General features: G+C 45.1%; 2 protein-coding genes across 2 annotated transcripts; both read right to left on the bottom strand.

The window, feature by feature from the left end:
* Positions 1-12,090: 12,090 nt before the first annotated feature.
* Positions 12,091-14,530, bottom strand: PtrM4_115740 (Trichoplein multi-domain protein; the record flags this gene model as incomplete). The annotated part of the gene is made up of 5 exons (XM_066108185.1): positions 12,091-12,096; positions 12,186-12,250; positions 12,624-13,067; positions 13,103-13,617; positions 13,674-14,530. The coding sequence occupies 5 exons, from the start codon at positions 14,528-14,530 to the stop codon at positions 12,091-12,093; spliced, it is 1,887 nt and encodes a 628-aa protein (XP_065961370.1).
* Positions 14,531-16,067: 1,537 nt separating this feature from the next.
* PtrM4_115730 (uncharacterized protein) lies at positions 16,068-17,438 on the bottom strand (the record flags this gene model as incomplete). The annotated part of the gene is made up of 1 exon (XM_066108184.1): positions 16,068-17,438. One exon carries the CDS (start codon positions 17,436-17,438, stop codon positions 16,068-16,070), a length of 1,371 nt encoding a protein of 456 aa, XP_065961369.1.
* Between the last annotated feature and the right edge of the window lie 6,040 nt (positions 17,439-23,478).

Raw genomic sequence — 23,478 nt, 5'->3', positions numbered from 1 at the left:
AGCTTTATAGTCTTTTACGTACTTAGATATGCTATTCCTTATCTTTATTAGGGCGCAGAACTCGCAGATCTTCGTCTTTTCTAGCACTTAAATCTTCTTCTTAAGGGTTATAACTCTATAAAGTTTAGTGATCTCTATAGGTCCTAGGTGTGTAAAGCGTCTGTGGTATAGCAAGTATCTCTCCTTTTTACTAGCCTTAAGTTTAGACTTATCTAGTGTGTAAAGGTGTCAGATATTCACTCTTATCTGGAATACTGATGAAATGGGTAATGATCGTGATGATATTGATGATTGATTGTGTGTTGGTTCTGTCTACGGTTGTGGGCACACCTGGGGGGGTGCCAAGCCTTCCTGTGATCCGATTGGCTCTCTCAGATGCCGGGTCACGCTAGTCTAACCTAGCGTCTGTACGCTCTCATCTTCAACAGTGCTATTATCTGACACACCCCTTCAGCTAAGACGCTCTTCACGCTTGCAAGCTAAGCACTTAGTCCTACTCAAGGCTTACCACGAGATTTTCAAGTTTCTCTTGAATTTCTTTGAGCGGTGCCGAGTTTCTCGCCAGGATTTCCTTAGCGGGGACTAGTCCTAGTTGTTCTAGGAATTCTGGCCATTTGTTTAGTGGCAATGATTTGGTGAGACTGTCGGCGATCATATCCGCGGTAGGTATGTACTCTACGGAGATCCGGCCTGTCGACACATCCTGTCTAATCTAGTGATTGTGTATGTCGACATGTCTGAGTTTAGTTTGAAGCTTTGAGACCTCCTCGGTGACTAGGCGAATAGTCTGTTTGTTGTCGCATTGAATAGTAATACTAGGGGTGTTAAGCTAGATGTTTAGCTCCTTAAGGAGACGGGACAGGAATAGAGCTTCCTTAGCTACTTAAGATAGAGCGAGGAGCTTAGCTTCTGTCGTTCATGTTGTAACAGTGTCTTGTTTGTTAGCTTTCTATACGATAAGTCTATTAAAGAGCTTAATTGCGTAGCCCTGTGAGCTCTTCCTATCTAGGGTATTGTCGGTAAAGGAAGCATCGCTAGCTATCTATAGTCCAGCGCCTCCTCCGAGTTATAGCGCGAGGTGCTTTGTCGCTAGTAGATATTAGAGGACTCAGTCTGCAGCGTTATGGTGCTCCGGTCCTAGGTTAGAGAGAAAGCGGGCGAGCCGCGACGTCGCAAAGGCGATATCTAGTCTAGTAGTCACAGCTGCGAAGAGGAGCGAGCCTATCTTGCGCTAGTATTTGTTAATCTCTAATAGGGAGGCGAGGCCGTCTCTTAGTAGTAGTTCGGCAGTCGCTATTAGTGTGTCGTGTCTAATGTCGGTACGGTCGGCTAGTCTGCTAATCTTGTCTGCGTAGGCCGCCTGCGATAGCTAGATCGTCCGCGCCTTTCGGTCTTAGATAATCTCGACGCCGAGGAACTATTATAAGTTGTTTCCCCTAGTAAAGAGGTATCTATTCTAGAGGCTAGCAATTGCCTGCTGGGCGGATTGTTCTATGTCTTTATAGTATGCGAGTATAATGTCGTCCACGTAGAAGAAGATAATGATGCCGTCTTTGATAAGACAGCAGGGTTCGTACAGTACTTCCTAGAACCCGAGTTCTTTAAGAGTGCCTGTGAACTCTTTCTGCTAAAGGAGCGGGGATATGCGCAGTCTATACAATGCCTTATTAAGCTTAAGTATAGTGCCTAGCTTCTAATAGCCGCGTGGCATTCTTATAAATACTTCTTAGTCTATTATCGCATGCACGAAGGCGTTTACTACGTCGTACTGTTTGAGCTCTAGGTCGTACTTTACCGCAATTGCGGTTAGCATTCGGAACGACCAGCTTGCGAGTGTTGCCGCGTAGGTGTCTTGCGATGTAATGTTTCGCTGCTAATCACCGCGGACGACTAGTCGTGCCTTGCACTTAAGTAGTTAGTGATGCTTGTTAAGTTTGTAGGTGTATACCTACATGCAGTCCAGGCTTTGTTGTCCTGTTTGCTTAATTTTCTTTATAGGGATCTCTATCTATAAGTTTATTTTATAGTGGCTTGCTAGATAGGACTGTTCTGCTTCTTTAAATAGTTCTCCTATTAGGTAGTCCTTAAGCTTAGTTTAGTATGTTGGTAGAGGTGGTAGCTAGCTGCGATAGGGCTTTAAGCCTTTGGCGAGTATTCTTACAATCGCAGCCTTGTCTATAGCTACTCCTCTGTATTCTCTAACCTTTCCGGCCTAGGTACCCGCTATGAACGCTGCTGCCCATAGGGCAGTCTTAGGGGTTTCTTGTCGATTCTTCTTATCTAGCGATGCTCCTGCTATTAGCCGCGCGAGCAACGCTGCGGGTGGCGGTGTCGCTGGAGGTGTCGGGTAGCTGTCCCGGATTTTTCTCCCTTAATAGTATCCTGGCTGGTCGCCCTCGCTGTCCTAAGCGAGTGACTCCTCTATTGGACTGTCCTCATAGAAGGACTCCGTCTCTAGTTGCTGCGCTAGTGTTGGCAGCTTAATAGTCCTCATATATGTCGCGATTTCTTCTAGCGTATTGTGCATAAGATTGTCTATTAGGTCTTTAGTCTTGCCATTAAATACTAAGTTTTCGTCGAAAACGACGTCTCTAGTGCTGATCACTTTGGCGAGTGAAGGTATCTAGATGCGATAGATGTTTGATGATCGGTATCTAACTAGGTATCCGATCTATGCCTTTAGGTCGAGGCGTTGTAGGCGCGACTTCCCTCTGTAGGTGTCGTCTGTTATAGCGAAAGCTTTGCAGCCATATGCCTTAAGATAAGTAATGTTTAGTTTTTAGAGAGATGTAACTATTCCGTTGCTAAAAGCCACTCGTGTGAAGAAGACTTCGTATAGTGTCTTCTAGTGATTATTGTAGTTTAGGGTTCTATTATAGAGATAGACTACGGCTCGAGTGATTTCTAGCTATGGTTCCTAAGAGAGATTAGCGTTAAGTCGCATTGCGCGTGCCTTCTCCTTGTTCACACCCCCTAAGCGCTCGGCTCCACCGTTTTGTGCCTGTGTGTCTAGGGCTGAGGGCTCGACTATGATACCCTATGTTGCTAGCCATCGCTCGACATCTAGCTTAACGGTCGTAATCTTATTATCTGACTCGATGGTTTTAACGGAGATATTGTAGTGGTTCTTTATAAAGGAGAGGAACGTTGTGAGTAGCTAGATAGTTAACTTAGCTATCTAGTTGTCGGTAAGGTATAGGTCCTATTAGAGGCCTAAAAAACGATTAGTAATAAGCATTTAGCTCTTCTCTTTTGTGATCGCCTGGGCTTCGTATGTATAGAAGTCGATAGCGAGTCGCTCTCCTAGGCCTTCGTCGTTGGTTCGCGGTGAGCGTCGTATCTGTCTCTTAGACTTAGCTCTTCCGCAGGAGTTGCATTGTACTATCGTTACCCCTTAGACTCGCACCCCCTTAGACTACTGCACAAGGTGCTCGATTGCTGCTAGTCTTAGGTGGCTAAGTCTCTTGTGCTATAGCATCGCTGAAGCCTTCTTTGGTCCTCTCTGCGTGCGTGTTGTGATAGCTCTTGTATGGATAAATGCCTAGGGTAGAGGACTGTACTCTAATACCCACTAGCCAAAGGTTTCTAAGAGGTTGCTAATAACTTAATCGTCTAGTCCTCGTAGGTTAGTCGGGTTTAATTTAGTATCCTACTAGATTCCTCTCTGCCGTAGCAGTCGGAAGGAAACTAGATTGCATATAATCTCTGGGCAGATTGCCACATCTCGCAACACTAGCTTTGTTGTCCTATGCTGATCTTGCAGCGTGATATCTGTGGTCCCGTATCCCTATATCTAAATCTTTATACTACTAGCCTATATATAGTCTCCTAATAATAACGGGCGATAGTTGTATATCCGATCTAGATTGTTTGTGATGTAGCACGTCGCTCCTAAATCGAGAATAAATAATCGTGCGAGAGGGTACGTGTGCTCAGCTGTCCCACTCCGTGCGATAGTAGTGAGCGCGGCGTCTACATCCGTAATCTTTTAGCCTTCTAGTCATTCGATTAGTGACTGAGAGAGATCTGGGGTCGGTGTATGTAATTGCTTCAGCACTAGTGTGCGAGTACGGGGTCTGCTTTATCCGCGGATTAGCCCTTAAAACGATGAATCATGTATGCGTCTGAACTTAATAAGCTCGCTTATTGTCTTATTAGGTTGCCACTATTCTGGGACAGTCTCTAGGTAGAGATAAAAGCATGTTCTGATGCTATAATATTGTCCACATGCTTAGCATTGCACTCTAGCAGTAGTGAAAGAGTCTTGTTCTAAAGATCCCTTAAGCGTGGACTTTATGCTTCTAGCTTGTACGTTGGTATTAGGGTCTACCCTAGTTTAGCGTTGTTTACGAGGACGTCCCTAGTACGTTATTAGCGGGGTCTGCCCCGGTTTCATTTTTGTCGATAGCGCAGATTTCGAACTATAAGGCGTCCCTAATAGCTCCTAGTCGAATTCACCGCCAGCAAGAGTTAATCTATATAGTCTATCGTAAGCTGCCATAGCTGCTTTGTGCTTCCCTAATCTAAGGGGATAGTTTATCATTATATGCTCTCGGAACCGTTTCATCATCTCCTTCTAGCTCATGCCTACTGCCCCACAACTATTATCCTAAAAATTGGTAGCCTATATAGGTGCAGTTTTATTAACAGCTGCCAGGAAGTCTTTTGTTGTTGTGCTAAGCTAGGATAGCTCGGGGACATTGTACGTCTCCGCGTGGGTTGCGGCTTAGTTATACTTAGCCAGCCACGTGTCCCATTGCGCCGCGCTTCTCATGGGCCATAGGGCCGCAAGATAGCGCTCGCGTGCTCGGTCTTTCTCAGTCTCGTCATCAACCCCAACGGTCAGTTGTAGGTTAGCAATCCACTCGCGTAATGTCTTGTCTAGGAGACAGCATGTGCGTAGTAGGTGTGGTAACAAGCTTAATTAAATCAAGGTTATCATATGTTGGAAGCTCGATTGCTCCTTTTTGTACCGGTGTCGGTCGCTCTTGTACTGCTCCATCGACATACGATAGTACTCAAGATCTTCTTTAAATGCCTTTTGCCCGCTGCTAGACAGCTCGCTTAGGCGCTCTGGTTCTCCAATGCCAGCAGCTGCTTAGTATTCAGCGAATACTGGGATTCTAATGTCTTTTAGCTCCCGTAGGGGCTGAGTGGTAGATTTTAGGTTAATCTTATCCTAAATATTGTGCGCTACGCAACGCGCTTGTAGTTGCAGCATCCATCTGGTGTAGTCTAACTAGTCGCGTAAAGTCACGATCGCGTCGCGGGTGGTAAATGTGGTCATTTTGGTAACTAGGTAAAGGTAGTGAGACTCTTAATTGTCAGATATTCACTCTTATCTGGAATACTGATGAAATAGGTAATGATCGTGATAATATTGATGATTGATTGTGTGTTGGTTCTGTCTACGGTTGTAGGCACACCTGGGGGGGTGCCAAGCCTTCCTGTGATCCGATTGGCTCTCTCAGATGCCGGGTCGCGCTAGTCTAACCCAGCGTCTGTACGCTCTCATCTTCAACAGTGCTATTATCTGACAAAAGGACTTCTAAATCTAGGGCTAGTGCATAGAGTTCTGTGCCTAGAAATACTATCTCTTAGTATCTATCTATAATATATAACACTACGTAGAGACTATTTTCTATATTTGCTTTAATAATCATGTTCTTTCCTAGTTTAAAGGACAGTGTATAGGAATTAAAACAACCCTTAAGGCCTGCTGCGCAAATTCGTCTCTCTAATAATAAATCAACTTTAAGGTAAGGTATAAGTAGTACATCTAAAAGCTATATTAAAGATCTATCCTTCTATACTATTTAAGCTTCTCCTTTCTAGTCTGCGTATAATTCTCCCTTTCTAACCTAAACAAGTCTCTACTTAATCTTAGTTATTTGTCTAAACAGCGAGGGTGAGTTAGACATATATAAGGAGGCGCTGTGATGGTTTTGGGCCGTTGACCCGCACAGGCCACCTGCCAGATGCCTTAGCGTTGTTTTGATGTTCGCGCACGAGCCACCTGTTTGGTGGCCTATGCACACCCCCACTTAGATATATTCCGCGCAGAGCTTCTTACAAGCTCTGCACTGCAATTACTTTGTAATTTAACACAGTTTTAAATACCTAACCTATGTGAGACTCTTACACGTAATTGCAGTCACTGAACACTAGCCTAACGGTGCGCCTCACGAGAAGCGCCTCGTCGAACAAGTCATAAACCCTCTAAGGGCTCGTGACTCCCCTCACCCCAAGATCGTGGAACTCCCCACTAAGGAGACATCGCGCGATACTCGCCCCAGCACTACAGAACACCAAAATCCTGCCCTTAGCGTCCCTCGTTTTATGCGAGAGACGGCCGTAACTATAAACCGCTCCCGTATAGACGAGAGCTACAGGAACTTAGCCCCTAAACAGCCTTCGCGTGCGACGGCGCCTACCTCCTAGACTAAAGAAACCCTAGAGCGTCGCGCCAGCGGCCTCCCCTAAGCACACAGCAAGAACAACCTCTTCGACAAGAACGTACGCATTCTAGGACGCTACCCCTCCCTTAGCCACACCGATAGTGTATAGCAGCTACTAGACATTTCCGACAACTTTAACGACAAGCTTCTAACCACAATTACTACGCGCAAGAAAGGCGTAGCCTTTATAGACTATCGCGCCGACTTAAGCAGCCTATTAGGCATACGCTACTTATTAATAAGCGAGCAACGCCGCTACTTGCGCTAGTCTTAGGCCGAAGTCGACACTAATTATTTTTTTAAAGCGTAGCTCTCACCTAGACCCACCGCGTCCTTAGAACCCCTAGTGAAACACGCCTACGAGCGTGCGCGATTCGAGCGACAGCCCTCTACGTCCTACGTCATTCCTCGCGAGGATAACGTGACCACTTTCGACCTCTAGAAGAACGATGCGCAAGGCAACCCCTAACGTAAAGATTCTCTCTACACTACGCCTATTAGACATATAAATAGTAACTAGTCTAAGGCGTTAAACAGACTATATAATTAAATCCGCGATATATAGAGAGACCTTAGCAACGAGCGTAAACACAGCGATTAGTTAGGCGAACAGCTTCTCGCAAGAGACAAGGTTATTAAAAACCTTTACAGCAAGGATTAAGAAACCTAAGATATCCTTAAGAGTTATAAGGGCGACGTCGCTAACACATAGGCTGTCCTTAAGAACTGCTAAGACTAACTTTAGTCTTCCGTCGCTATAGTTGCACGCCTAACTAAGGAGCTTTGTGACGCGCGCGGAAGCGCTTACGAAGACTACTAGTAGGCCTAGAACTAGGCAAAGAACCTCGCCGCCCGCAAATTGGCCTACAAGGATAAATACCGACAGGAGCACGACGCCTACTAAGCCACATTAGAGAATATAAAGGAACTCTAGGCTAAGCTAAAACAGTCTATAGCTAAGGTTTCTAGGTTAGCTAGGCGCAGCCACACAGGCCCTTCCCCCCTAGACTTATTAGACTTTGAAGGCGACGATGCCAACAGTCCTCTACTAGCCCTCTCTCGCCGAGGTCAGCGCGGCACTTAGTCTACGAAAAATCGATACTCCAATAACGAAGAGTACGATCACCGTCGCCACCCTCGCCTAAAGAAACCTAAACCTAAGGCATTCTCTAGTAATAGCACCACTTCCGCCGACTATCTTAAGTGGAAGATAGACGTCACTAATTAGTTTGCTAATTATCCCTACGAGTTCGCCTTAGAAACTAAGAAGCTTAGCTACATCCGCTAGAAGACTAAGGACAAGGCTTTTAGATGCCTCTAGCATAGGTACCTTAAACCTAGAGCTAAGTTCGCGTATAGTAATAAGGCTTAGTCTATCCTTAACTCTATCTATAAGTCGCTAAACACTAGCATCGAAGCTTAGTCTTAGTATAAGAGCTTAAATTATACTATAAAGCCTACAGAGTCTATAAGTAAGTATATCGCCCGCTTTAACGTTGGCACCTTAGCCCTTTATTAGCCTAACACCCTTAAGATCTAGTTTATGCGCAACTAGCTGCCTATATAGTGGCGCGACATAACCGCTATAAAAGTCTTAGAGTCTAGCTTTACCTACCTTAACTTCTATTAAACCCTTCGTCTCCTTAAATAGTCTAACCTATAATAAGCTACTACAACTAGCAACTGTAGAGGAAATTAAAGTTTAGGAGGTAGCGAGGGCGGTAGAGTAGGCGGCAATAAGTCTACTCCCTCTAACGGACCCTGGAACGGTGGATCTAGCTTAGGATCTAGCCCCTATAGCCGCTCTAACATCTAGGTTAAAGTCCTCTATTACTTAAAATATTATTTTAACTATCTTAAGAAGAATTACACTTTTAAGGCTACTAGAGGTTACTGCTCTAAGAAGCTAGTCCCCTCTTTTAACTCGTACCCTAAAGTCTAGGACGCTCTTAAGAAGGCTATTACTAATAATAGCGTACCTATTAGAGAGCTAGCCCGCCCTAAGGTTAAAGGCGCCGCAGCTAGCGTTACCTCTACCTCTCCCTAACCTTTAGAAAATATTTAGTCTCTAGCGATAGTCGCCCCTAGAGACCTCCCTAGCATAAGAAGCTACCCCTAGTATAACTACTAGCACACCCTTTAATTCCCCTTGCCCCTTCTGTCGAAGACAGCGAAGAAGAAGAGGAGTTATATCCTAACTGCTTTGTCGACGATTTTTTAACCCTAGCCTTTTCCCCTACTATAGAAGCTAGCTCTAACGATAAGTCTAACCTAGATCTAACCCTCTAGGTAATTACGAACTGTATTAAGGCTTTAAAATAATAGAGCTAGACTAGATCTTAGATTACTATCTTAGCTATTGCTGCCGCCGCTATACGCGGTAATAAGTATCAGCCTTTAGTAGGCTAGCAATTAGTCTTTAAAGGAATTATTTCTTCTTATCGCTCCTCTCCTTAACACGTCGAAATTATAGGTAACACTAGTTGTGCTTCTCTCTTTATTGATTCTTCTTATGCCCGCGCATATAAATACGACCTTATCTCTCTCTCTTAGCCTGCTACTCTAGAACTCGCTAATAGCTCTCTAGTGGCAGGCGTTACCTATATAGCCTAGGTAACTGTTATATTTAGCACTCACACTAAAGATGTCTTAGCCTATATCACTAAACTCTCTAGTATCTAAATAATCTTAGGAACGCCTTAGTTCTAAACCTATAAACCCTAAGTTAACTAGAAAGACATGTCTCTAAGTTTTAACTTAGAGCACTGTCTAATTAACTGTATCTACGATTACTAACCCTGTCACACTTAGAGCAGCTAGCACTATAAGCAACCTCTCCTCTAGGTCCTTAACCCTTGCCAGAAGGTTGCTCGTTATCTTAAAGCACCCCCACTAATTAATGTAGCTTTTATCTCTAGCCGCGTAGCCGCGGTAGCCGTCTGTCACGACTAGGACATTTGTATCACCTCTTACGATAAAATTAGCCACATCGCCGAGCTATCTAACAAGAAATAAGAGGACACTTAGCACCTACGTGCTGCAGGAGCTAAAGTGCTCCTAGAGGATTACGAGAAGTTCCGCAATAAGATAGAACGTCCGCACATAACAAGACAAGAAATCCTTAAGTAATTACCTAAGGTCCTTTATCCCTTGTACTAAGGCTTTAACCTTAAAGAAGCGGACGGGCTCCTAGAGCTCTAGGGTAACCCTAAATACAAAATTAAACTTAAGCTCGATAATACTAGCTAGCCGCCTAAGCCGTTATTTTAGCGTCTACGCCTAATGTCCTAAGATAAAGCCTGAGCGGTGAGACTCTATATGGACGACATGATTAAGAAAGGACACGTCGAACGCAGCACTTCCGCCTAGGCCGCACCCCTTCTTGTTGTGCGCAAGCCAGGTAGAGGCATCCGCATATGCGTCGACTATCGCGGTCTGAACGCCTACACTGTTAAGAACCGAAATGCCTTACTACTAATCTAGGACATGCTTGCTAAGCTCTCAAAATCGCGATACTTCTCTAAGGTAGATGTGATCGCCGTATTTAATAAAATACGCATTAAAGAAAAATATGAACATCTCTCCGCCTTTATTACGCCCTATAGACTATACTAATACACTGTTATACTCTTCGGCATGTGTAATAGCCTAAGAACCTTCTAAGCATACATTAACGACGTCTTACACAAATATCTTAATGAGTTCTGCATAGCTTACTTAGACGATGTAATTATCTTTAGTAAGACTCTTGATTAACACGAGAAGCACTTAGTATAGGTAGTCTCTTAGCTCGCAGACGCTAGATTGCCTATAGACATTCTTAAATCCGACTTTATAATGACAGAGGTTAAATTCCTTAGGCTCATAATCACCGCCGACGGTATTAAAATAGACCTAGACAAAGTCAGCGCTATTTAAGACTAGAAGCTTCCGCAATCTCTAAAAGATGTACAAGCCTTTTTAGGTTTTGCTAACTTCTACCGCCGATTTATACGCGGTTTCTCGGATATCGCAAAACCTTTAACGCATCTTACTAAGGGCGACCTTAAGCTATTTAAGATAACTAAAGAAGCTAAGCGCTTTTTCCTCGCACTAAAAGTCGCCTTCTGTAGCGACGTAGTGCTCGCCTACTTTAACCCTAACCTAAAGACTATCGTAGAAACTAACGCGTCTAACTATGTGTACGCAGCAGTGCTCTCCTAGGTCTAGCTAGACGGATTAGTCTGGCTAGTCGCCTATCTCTTAAAGAAGATGTCGCCCACAAAGTGTAATTACGAGATATACTGTACGACAAGGAGCTCCTCGCTATAGTCTGCGCCTTCGAGGAATAGAGGCTAGAACTCGTAAGAGTTCCTAAGGCGGTAGAAGTGCTAACAGACTATTGTAGGCTTAAATACTTCCGCTCTAAATGCAATCTTAATCGTCGACAAGCCCGCTAGGCTAAGTTCCTAAAGGAATTTAACTTTCGCATACAATACCGCCCTAGTAAACGAGGTACTAAACCCGACAGCCTTACCCGCTGGACAGGAGACTTGCTAGACTTAGTTACGGACGACCGGGTCTAGCACTAATGCTAGAATATCCTAGGTTCTAACTAATAGGGCGGTAGCTATGCCGCTGTACGCCTCGCTAGAGTATGCCTAGGCGATAATTCTTATAACCTAGGCTCTATCCTTACACTAATATAAGAGAGCGGCGAAGGCGCTTTACTATCTACCTCTATAATATTAGTAGGGTTAGCCTACTTCTCCCTAAAGGGCACCTATGACCTATATAACGACATCGAAGGAGCCGACGATCGCCCCCTTAACGATGTCCTCTTAGAACTCTGCCTTAGTAACCCACGCCTACGCGATGTAAAGACAGCCCTCGCTTCTAATAACCGCCGTATCCTACATTACTTTATAGCAGAAGGTATTTAGATAGAACTAGCCGACCTAGAAGCTAGCAACGACGGCAAGCTATTTATTAGCAACGGGCGTCTTGTCGTCCCCTTTAGTGAGAAACTCCGTACGAGGATTATCGCACACATCTACAATAGCCTACCGGGGGGCTACGGAGGTCGCACGACGACGTACTAACAAGTAAGCTAGTGGTACTACTAGCAGGGCATAACGAACACAATTGCGCGCTTTACTAACAACTGTCTAACCTGTAAACGCTCTAAGGTTAACCGCACCGCTAAATATAGTTTGCTTTACCCGCTGCCTGTCCCTACTTAGTACTAGGACGACATATCTATCGACTTCATCACCCTACTGCCTAAGTTAACCTGGTGTGGTCACTCTTACCAACACATTATAGTCGTGGTTGACCGTCTATTAAAAAATAAAGAAGTTCATTGCAATAGAAAACCTAGAGGTGCCTACAGTTGTTGACAAGTTTATAGAATACATCTAGAAAGAGGAAGGATACCTAAGGACTCTTATATTAGATCGGGGCCGCTAATTCACGTTATATTTCTGGAATCGCCTGTGTGCCCAGGTGGGAACGCACCCTAAACTCTCTACCTCCTATCACCCAGAAACCGACGGTTAGACCGAGAATGCAAACGCCGATCTCAAACAATACCTAAAGGCGTACGTTAACTACCTACAGACGGATTAGGCCTAGATATTACCTTTAGTAGAATTTAAAGCTAATTCGGCTATTAGCACAGCTACTAGGTTATCTCCGTTCCTCGCTATAAAGGGACGCCAACCGCGATCTAGACTAGAGCCCGCTCACCTTCTGCGCCCCCTTAACAACCACCCTACTATCGCCTAACAGCAACGGAACGCTGATGCCCTCGCCTAGCGTATTAACACAACGCGCACCTTCCTACAACAATAAATCCTATAGGCTTAAGACAAGATAAAAGAGTTCGCAGACGCGAACTAATACCTAGCACTACGGTTCAACGTAGGTAACTAGGTGATACTAAACGCCCGCTATATTAAAACCAAAAGACTAGTTAAGTTACTAGACCACAAGAATATAGGGCTATACTAGATTACTTAGGTTATTAACAATATAGCCTACGAACTAGACCTCCCTCCTTAGCTTAAAGCTATCTTCCTAGCCTTCTACCTATAACGTGTCTGTGCGCGTGATGCCCATAATCGCGTGCCGCACACCCCACCAATATCGCGACGACGGCAAAGTTGAGGCTGTGCAGCCACGTACAATAACTATTATCGCGAGATTTTCCGGTGTATTGATCTATAGACGTAGCTCTACAACTTTGTCTATCTATATTTTGCCGGAGTATTGACGGCCCGGCCGCGTCGGGTGGTTGTTGTGGGGGAGCCGGTGCAGCCACCTCAGCCAGAGTGCCACCGCCAGCACCACCCACGCGTCGTTTTTTTGGCTGTTGCTTTGCAGCGGGCTTTGAAGCCTTACGCTTGCCCGATTGGGGTTGTTGTATAGCCTTTGCAGCGTCGCGATCGCGTCGTTTGGCGTCAAGTTCGGCAGCCTTTACAGCCTTGGCTTCATCCCGCACCTTCTTTGCCTCCTCACGCGCCGCCCGCGCTGCCTCTTTGATCTTAAGTTGATAGATCCTGTTGTTCTCCTTTGCCTCTTTCAACTCTATCTTATCAAGTAGCTCTTTCTCCTTCTCCTTCTCCTTCACTAGCTGCCTGAAGCGGGCCTCTCGAAGCTTGCACGGCGACCACCAAACTGCCCTGAATGGAACGCTTTTCGCTGCTGTAGATCTAGGGGAGGTTCGTGCCGATTGCGGGGCTTCTGGTGAACGTGTAGCGCCGCGCGCAGTGCGTCCTTCTCGTACTCGGCGATCTCTTTGGCAGCCTGGAGGCGGAGGAGTATTTCTGAGAGGTTGTTGGCCGCAATAGAGCTCGGATCGTAGGCCTGATTAATGAGGTTCGTGATAGTAGCTCTACTCACGTTCACTAGTGGCGGCGGTGCTGTTAGTGTTGACTTTCGGAACTTTTTAAGTACTACTTCGGGATCTATAGGAGCTATCCCAGTGGCTTTAAATGCCTTCAACGCGTGCTTCTTAATGAAAGAGGAGTCCCAGGCAGGCTTGAAAAGACGGTAGAAGTCATCCTTCCTCACAGCTAAGAGACCGTGGCTCGCCTGGAGGTAGTGCTGCAAGCTGAGTGAGTACGCGGCTGCCAGAGGTTTGAACATTACCACATCGAGTGGCTGCAGCGTATGGGTACTATGGGGGGTAGTATGAGTAACATAATATTGTGGGCGATCGCATAGTCAATAAACTCCATAGTAACGTGACTCCCATGGCCGTCAAGGATGAGTAAGCGTGTGTGATTGCCGGCCTTCTCCTTCGTATGGCGATCAAACACCTGTTCGAGCCATGCCAGGCCTACCTGATCATTGGTCCACCCTGAGGGACTTGAGGTAACGTAGACTGGATCGTCAATTGCGATATCATCAACCCATCTGGCGTACATGTTGCCCGAAGTAGCTTCGTATATAATCGCGGGCGGTAACGTACTCCCATCAGCACATATAGCAGCGATAACAGTGATCCAATCTCTGTTGCCGTCCTGTATCACTTTCTTAAAGCCCCCAGTCTCATATTTCTGCTTACTAAACACTCTCTTACTCCTCCCCGTCACTCCAATAAGGAATCCCTTCTCATCCATATTATATACATCCTGCGCCCGAATATGGTGCTGAGCCATTTTAGTAGATAGTAGATCAAAGTACGACTCGTACTTGTATACAGAATCAGCCCGGTGGCGATTGCGGTCCAAACCAGTTGACCAACGTGATATAATCGCGTCGGGATGACGGTGAAAGAAGCGCGTCACCCAGCTTTGGGAGGTAGCCCTTCCGGCTATAGCACTAGCAAAGTTCTGGATCATAGTCCTCGTCGGTGGTAAGCCAGCCTCAGTAAGCTCGTCAATGTGCTCTAGAAGCTGTAGCTCCTGGTGTGGGTGAAGGAGTTGCTGATTACGTGATTTGGCTTCATTTGAGCCCCGGATCTGTTGATGGCGTCGCGACAACGTAGAGCGATCAACACCAAAGCGGCGCGCAACCTCAGAGTATGTAAATTTATCTCCGGGATCACGCGATTCAATAGCTTCAATCGCAGCGTTGATACAACTCATGGTTGTGGAGTTATGGGTGGTTGAAGTGGTAAGGGCGGATTGGTGTTGATGTTGCGGGGTGTGCGGCACGCGATTATGGGCATCACGCGCACAGACACGTTAGCTCCTACAACTATACGAGGACGACGCCTTACCCAGACAACCTCGTCTAGGCGATGCCGCTCCCCCCAAAGTCCACCTTGGCAACGATGGAGTCACAAAATACGTGGTCTCCTAAGTCCTAGACTCTCGCATACGACGCAATCTCGTCGACCTTTATATAGGTGAGCGTGGATCGCTGCAATATAAGGTGGAATAGGTAGGCGACGATTAGTTAGAGCTATAGCAGCCCTACTATAACCTACGCAGCTATCAAGAGTTAGTCTAGGACTTTTACAGCCGCAACTCTAGCTAACTAGGACTACACGCTACATTTTATAACTACGATAACAACGGACAGCTCGCTATAGCCTTGCTCCAGCTACTAGATAGCAAGTACTTAAATAAGTTTGCGCCTTAGTCGGAACTTTGAGCGCTTTTCGGGGGGGACGTGTGATGGTTTTAGGCCGTTGCCCCGCACAGGCCACCTGCTAGATGCCTTAGCGTTGTTTTGATGTTCGCGCACGAGCCACCTGTTTGGTGGCCTATGCACACCCCCACTTAGATATATTCCGCGCAGAGCTTCTTACAAGCTCTGCACTGCAATTACTTTGTAATTCAACACAGTTTCAAATACCTGACCTATGTGAGACCCTTACACTTTAGTTAGCTGCGCAGTTCCTTAAAACCGTGTCTTATAGAGTACTGCACCCTAAAGACGACTTAGAAGTTAACGCTATAGATAGGCGCACGAAGGCTAGTCGACTAGCGAAAAAATAGTGGGAGCGTGAAGCTCGCCTTGGTAAGAAGCTAGGCATGCCTTGGATAAAGAACAGTTGGACCGCGAGCAGCTATGAAGATATAGACGTCGAAGAGGAGCTAGAGGTGCTAAGGTATAGAGCCTAAGTAGAGATCGACGACTCCTAGGTGCCTAAAACTCAGGTTTAACAACGTCTTGACACTCTAATAAGCAACGAGACGCGCGAGAGAGATAGTTGGAGCGCCACAGTAGACCACGATATTATACCTACACCAGCGCCTGTTCTGAAAGCCTCTTGAGCCTTCGCACCTGTGACTATACTAACGACCGAAGACCTTGCGGTGATAGCCTAGAACACAGCACCAACGGTACTTGCAAAGGCAATATAAAACTAGGAAGTCTGCGGGATCTAGCAGCTCGATTTATTAGCGTCTCCTAAAGTAGCTGCGGTAGTGACTAAAGCACTTAAGGAAGCGCGTAGGCCGCGTGTGCACTTTTAGGTTAACAAAAAGCGCTTAGGAGAGACAATAGAGATCTAACAAGCTAATAATAATAAATCTAATAACGAAAAAGCTAATAACATGATCCATGGGCGAGCGGCGCACACGGGCGAGCGGCGCACCCCACCAACTTTTGCAACTTTAAAGCGATGCATCTCAACAACGCGATAATATTATTGCTAGATATTGATACAGTAGATTACTCTATATTAATAGTATCAGTCTTGCATGTGCGCGAGTTGTGCCCAGTCTCCTTGCACCTAGTGCAGCGCCTTTGAGCCCGCTGGCTAAGGCCTGATCGCGCTCCTCCTTGACGCTCTTCATGAGCAATCTGCTGGTCAGCCTCATTTTGAGCCAGTATATCCTCTCCAGCTCCCTTTGTGAGTACTCCATGCTTCTGTATACGCCTTTTAGAGCGCCGCCTACGCTCTGAGGCTGCGCTGTTGGCCTTCTCAAGACTAGAGATCCGATCGCGCATCAGCTCAGCAGAGAGCATCATCACCTCGGCGCCCTTCTTTAGCTGGTCAATCGCCATAATAATTGAAGCTGGTGATGAGCTCTTGTGCTGGCGCACGCGCTCACGTATTAGGCTTGACTGAGCCTCAAGCTCACGTACGTTGCTCGGCGTTTGAGCTACCCAGGGAGCCTCTGGCAGAGCTGCTGGAGGAGTAGGTGTACGCAGTTGTACATCTACCTTTGATAGAACAGCCTCTGGTTGTAGAGGAACAAGGCCTGCGCCGCGGAAGGCTGAGCAGATATTGGCTGGCGTGAACGCTTGATCAAATGCTGCCTTGAACGCTGGCAGAAACTCTAGCTTGGTGATGTGGTTGATGTGGTTGCGCATGAGGCTCTCCACCTCACGGCTGTACGCGCGCTTCAATGGCGAGAAGCAGCCAACATCAAGTGGCTGGAGTAGGTGAGATGAGTGAGGAGGCATACAGAGCGTATGGATATTGTTCTCTTTGCAGAGCTCCTGGAACGCTAGAGATTGGTGGCTCTTATGGCCATCAATAATAAGCAGGCGACGCGCGCCTACACTACGAGCCTGCGTGTGAGCGTTGAAGTGCTTTAGCCACTCAACTCCAAGCTCATTATTCGTCCAGCCATTATCGCTGACTGCGATCGCCCAGTCGCGTGGGATCTCAGCTTCCTTATACCAGGCTGATAGGTGGTACTGGCCAGCGAAGATGAGGAACGGTGGGACTGACCAGCCAGCAGCGCTGATAGCAGCGATCAGCGTTACCCACTCGCGATTGCCTGGCTGAATACTCTTCGGCCTGCCTCTCCTCTCTGCTCCTGTTATAACTAGCTGCGTTGTAATCTTGCCCATCACAAAGCCAGCTTCATCAAAGTTGTAGACGTCCTCATCGCAGATACCTAGCTCAGCCTTTGTCTCTTCTATCAGCTTAAACCACCTCTTTATTAATGTTGCATCCTCACAAAGAGCTCTCTGCCTATCGTACGCTTGGTTGAAACACGTCCGAAGACTGTCTGTACGCTTAACAAAGGTAGATGGCCAGTTGACTCCAACCTGCTCTCCACCACGCGCAGCCAGCAGCTTATCAGCCATATCACGTACAGCTGTGTAGGTAGGCGCAAATCCACGCAGATCTAGCTGAAGTATATAGCTAATAATCACCTCCTCTTCTCTCTGGGTAAGCTTCCTTGAGTTGGGCGGGCAATCGCGTCGGGCAGGTATACCAGCGCGTCGGCGGCGGAGCGTTGTTTCGGCTACGTTGTAGACTACTGCAGCAGTACGGGTACCTTGGATCTGGTGCGCATTAATAAATGAGATAGCAAGCTGAATATCTGCTTCATTTGATAGTAATTGAGTAGCGCTGCGTTGAGCCATTGTAGATTAAGATCAGTAAGGTGAGTAAAGTTGGTGGGGTGCGCCGCTCGCCCGTGTGCGCCGCTCGCCCATGGATCATGTTAGTAATAAAGACAGTTTAATAGAAGTAGTCTAGCAATTGTATAACTAGGGTTTTAGAGATACTTATGTAGTGGAGACTAAGAGCTCTTAACTAGAGGTTATTACGAAAAGTATTCTAACGCTGCTGTATCTAAAGATAGATCGTAGCTAAAAAATTAACTAAGTAAGAGTGAGGGAAGCTAATAAGCTCTACGATTTCTAAAACTACTAGATTAGTAACGAGGAAGATAGCTACGTTGAAGCGCAATTAAGAATGCCCTCTAAAACGCGACTAAAGGGCGAGTTATAGCAGCAGTAGTATTTAGTGAAAGGATAGTTGCTAACATGCTAGGTGTCTCTCTATGGTGGTATAGGTCGAGCGCTTATTAATATAGGCTCGCAGCTAAACGTTATACAGCTTTCGACAGCGAGAGCGCTAAATATCTATATTACTAAGCTAGATTAGTTAGGTCTGCCTCCTAAATTGTAGCAAGGCATGATAACCGCCGATAGAGAGATAGACTCCTTTATAGGTATAGCTTATTTAGTTCTAATTACAGTTAGAGGGATTATAGTACTAACGCACTTTTAGATTGTAAGATGTTTACGGAGAGCAATTCTTCTTAGGACACTATAGTGCGCAACGGCGCGTCTCTAGATATAGTTTAACACTATTAGTTAGACAATTTGCTATATTAAGTTAATAGACGGTCGGCGTAAAGTTTCTTTTATAGGGTGTGACCTAGCGCCTACAGCTAATGCGGCGTTAATTAAGTAATAGGGAAAAGGATAGCGAGCGCGCTTACTAGGGAAGTGTGCTTGGCGGAGGAGTATTGCCTAGAACTTATACTAAGTAATATGCGGGTAGCGCGCTAGTTTGCGCGTATACCTAAGTACAGATAGTTGTTTGGGGAAGAGCTAGACCGCTAGGAAGGGGGAAAGTTAGGGTAGGTGTTGTCAGCGGAGGAGCAGAGGTCCTTCGAGGAGATAGTAAGGTAGCAGTTTCGTCTATCGCGTAATAGGTTATTAGGGGAAGTAAATACCCTGTACAAGAGAGTCGCCGATAAAGTAAAGCCTGTAGATATACTAAGAGAAGACGCACTAATAGATCCTAGGCGTAAGGACTAGAAGGAGCGCGCAATAGCTTGTTAAGCCGCTCGAATAGCACTTAGAGGACTAGATATTAGCCTATTTAATTACCTTTTCTATGTCCGTACAGCAACGTTTCTAAGAGGGCATTAGTTAAACCTAGAGCGTCTTTAAAAGATAAATATTGGCGAAGATCTCTGTCTAAATAAGGTTCACTTAATCTAATAGCTTATATTCTAGCGAGAGGATGCGCTAGCGTGGGAGTTTTAGTATATGATGTAAATCTACGAAAATATACAGCCTCCGTACAAGATTTGGACTTTTCCGCACACTACGTAGCAAGAGAAGAACTTTCCGTTACTAAAGAAGCTTATGCTGATTGTTGTTACGGATCCATAGACTCGCTCGGCCCATGGCCCCCATATCGATAAGATTCTTATCTTATCGGACTAGCGCCTTGGCGCCCACAGCATAAGTTCGGGCTCACAACGTAGATAGCTCGATAGCTTGTATCTTGTCAAATCCAATCTTTCTTGATCGATCCCTCACACTGAGAGGATATCTTGCCTATTATAAAGCCTGACTTATTAAAGTTCTAGGTGTCCTTATCTACAATACTATATTTCGCCTTCATTAATTAAACTAGGCTGAACTAGGGCCTAATAACCGCTAGATCCTCGCAGAGAGCTCGCTGGCGATCGTACGGACGGCTCCAGCGCGTGCGCAGCTTAGGTGTACGTCGTATGAAGTTGTTAACCTAGTTCTTGCCTACAGGCTCGCCGCCGCGATCGCGCAGCAGTCTATTAGCCATATCTCGTACGTGTGCCTTCGAGGGCGGTATTCCACGGAAAGACTCGTCGCGTATACGCTGTACAATTACCTCCTCTTCTAGCTTTGTAAGGCGCTTTGTATTTGGCTCATAATCGCGTCGAGGGCGTCGTCCAGCGCGTCGGTCAACAAGCGTTCTTCGGGGGACGTTATAGGCAGCCGCAGCGCGTTTATTGCTTCGAAATTAATGTGAATTGATATCTAAGATAGCAAGCTGTAAATCGCCCTCAGTATAGGACTTTTGCAATTGATGTGGTTGCGGCATTGCATAAAGTTGCTGCTCAGGCGCGGCGATTGTGTTGGGGTGGCGACTCGGTTGGGGTGGCGACTCGCTTGTGAACCACGTTAAGGCTAAAGGCCTTAGTTAGCTAAAATGCGTTATCAGCGAGGCCTACCTAAGAAGAAGCAAGAGATTAATAGAAAAGAAAAGAACCTAAGCTTTATTACTCTTAAGCTTCTTAGCAAGCTTAATAGCTATCTTACTAATATAATTAGTAAAGTCTTAAATAGACTTGCGACGAACAGCAGCGCAATTAAGAATAGCAAGACGCTTAGGCTTTTGAGCAGACGAAGGACTAGCAGAAGGCTCACGATGAAAAAAAGGATTATACTTATCCTAGCGAAAGATGCTCGCCTTCTAAGTAGGCGTAGTGTAGACAGCCTCGCCAGAGAGATTAACATAGTCCTCCTCTTTCTAAGAAGAGCAGGCATAGTATTTATTAATATTAAAAGCAATATCCTCCTCTTTAGAGACAAGTTAATTATTATTATTATTAGACACAGGGGCCTTCTTAGAAGCGCGAGTAGATAGACGCTTAGACTTAATGCGATTATTAAGCTTCTAGATTATCTCAAAGACGACATTACAGTACTTCTCAATAATATACTAAACAACCTTGTTAGCTACACACAAGCTATTAATTAACTAGAGTATTACTTATAAAGGGAGCGTTCTTGCGCTGCTTACGCATGCCTTGCTTTATAGCAGCGTAAACGTTACTAGTAATTAACTCGTCGCTAGGAATAGCATTAGCTAATCTAATTAAGATTAGGGACTAAGCGCGAAACTTATACTAGAGCATATATATAGCTCCTGTAGGCCTCGCAGCGACTGCTCTTATTATTAGCCTAATTATAATAAAGCCTATTACTATTATTTAAAGCCTGCCGCGTAACGCAACGCTTATAGGCGAACTCGCGAGGAGCACTATGTTACGAACCTGTGGGAAGGGGCACGGCGGTTAAGTTAAGGAGCGTCGGCGGGATAGCTGACCCCTCCATATGTGACACGGGAACTTAATCACGTGACCTCCTCGGCTTGGCATGCACGAGGAAAGGTCTTGGCACACTCCTCGTACATACGCCACCGAGGAGTACTCCTCGCGCGTCAGCCACCGAGGAATCCTCGGACTCCTCTGAGCGAGGACAGCGAGCACCATAGGTATATAGCATTAGGCAATGAGCTTCTATAGCTCATTGTGTTCAACTTCGAAATCTAAGGATTAGTACTTGATTCTCAACTCCCCGTATATTACATCGATCTACCAATCGTGCTATACACCCTCGTGTCCATCGCATCACTCTATCCCCGAGAACCAACCCAAGATCATCTTCGGACGACCTTCACACACTAGCTTAAGAATTGTATTACTTCTTAATAGACGAGCGGGAAAACGGGCTTATATTATCGTTAATTAGAGAGGCGGTGCGGCGATGAGACTCGGGCCTAGAGTAATTACTAGTAGTAGAATAGGGAGCGCCAGCTAAACGCGAGCTACTAGAGGTAGTAATTTTAGAGTTGCGAGCATATTTAGTATTAGCTTATTAAGCAGCCTTACCGCGAGTAGTCCTAGGCTGTATTTTTTATTAGTATCTTGCTTACTTACTACTACACAACTGCTCAAACTTACTATAACTAGAGCGGCGACGACGAAGACAAGCAGAGAGAGCGAAGGCGAACGAAGGCGAGAAGAGCGGAGAGTATACTATGCAGGAATGCGAAGGAATAATAGTGCGGAGCAAAGGCGATAGTGAGGATTATTATAATAGTAAAGTAGAAAATATAGAGTAGCTAAGTAAAGGACTAAGCTATAGGCATTAATATTAAGGATTAGCGCTAGCCTAGCGGGGGCAGCGCTCTTAGCGTTGCTAGTACAATGCTCGCTAACTAGTTTTTAGTATAACAAAAACTCTCTAACTATTTATAGCGCAAGGATTATTAATTATTACTACGCACCTTACGGAAGTCTTTAGAACGCAAGATTAACCGCTTAACCGCAAAAATACTTAGGACTAGGACATTAACTAATACGGACGTTATTTTTTAGCAGGTTTCTACACACAGGAGCAGAAGGTCTAGGATAATATAGCCTGTCTAGGACGACTTTTTAGACCGCTATATAGTTGGCGATCGATCTATTTTAAGAGACTAGTTAAATCTACTAGAAGGAACCGAGCAGCCGCACATACTAGCTGCGAACACTTGTTTTTAAGTATTTTATAGGAACAGAAAGGAGAACTTATAATTATATAGCAGGCATATTTTTTTTTTGAAAAAGCTCGAAGGAACAAGGTGTGATAGTTGAGAGCGACTAGAGGAGCAGCTATTATGCCTATAGAGGGGCGCGCCGGTTAGTGGCGGACTTACAGAGGATTAAAAAGATAGAGGGGCACCACGATAAGTGATCTAGCTTATGCGAATAGCAGTCCAACTTTTTAAGACGGCATTGGACTAGGGGGTGTGTCGCGGAAATAGACTTAATGTTGGACTTTAGATGATCACGGGATCGGATCGGGCCTTTGAGTCTCCGGATCCGTGCCAAGGGACTGATCTATTATGTACAAATACCAGACCAGCCGTCTGATCTTTCTGATCCTTAGAGCAATCAATGATCCCACTCTTGAACGAATCTGATCGGTGTCATCCCAACTATCATACTTCTTTTATTAGTTTAGTCGCTTACGCTATAGTAGCGAGATTAAAGCTTACCTCTAGTTAATAGATAGTCGTAATATATGCTCTTTATACTTATTATTATATATAGGACTTTACGTTAATAGCGTTCTTAAGTTTCTTACCTTACTTCTTTTACTATGAAGTAATAACATTGCTACTATAGCTATTAAACTTGATAGGGTTAGTATATATAAGGTAATTTTTATCCTTAGCTTTAAAAAGGAGCTCCTTATCCTCTCTATTAGTAAAGGCGTTATCTAAGAGACTAAGAGTATCGTTAGTTTATATACTAATAATGCTAAAACCTATAGTAATTCTTGCGTTAGTAGCCTTAGAGATAAGGAGGTATAGGTTATACGTAGACGTCTCTATATTAAGTATCGTCGTGTGGTGTTTAAAGTATATTAACTACTAGTAGGCACCTACTTCGGCGATAATATATAGTGGTTTTACTACGACTATAATAGTTCATTACAGGTACACTTTACAGAGTTGTATAAGTAGGTCTATAATAATAGTGCGCTAGAGGTAGTTGTTAGACTACGTACACGCCTACGTAATGTCTTAGAGCTATAACTTTATGCCTATTTAGATCAATACTAGTCTAAGAGTAATAATAATTTTCTAGCTTACGCGTTGTATTGTAGGGCTTTAGGTAAGTATAATCTTCTTACTATTATTAGCGTAGCTTTATATAACTAATCTAGATTTCTCGTATAGCTTATTAGTGGTCTTGCCTTTTACTTTATTAATAATGTAAGACTTAAAGATCTAGATCCCGCTATGCTTAGCTAGATTAAATAGCTTAAAGCGGAAGACGCTGCG

Source organism: Pyrenophora tritici-repentis, chromosome 6 (assembly GCF_003171515.1).
Source record: "Pyrenophora tritici-repentis strain M4 chromosome 6, whole genome shotgun sequence".
In the NCBI taxonomy this organism is placed as follows: Eukaryota; Fungi; Ascomycota; class Dothideomycetes; order Pleosporales; family Pleosporaceae; genus Pyrenophora; species Pyrenophora tritici-repentis.
The sequence above is the reverse complement of the archived record's forward strand: the minus strand, read 5'-3'. Positions and strand labels throughout refer to the sequence as shown.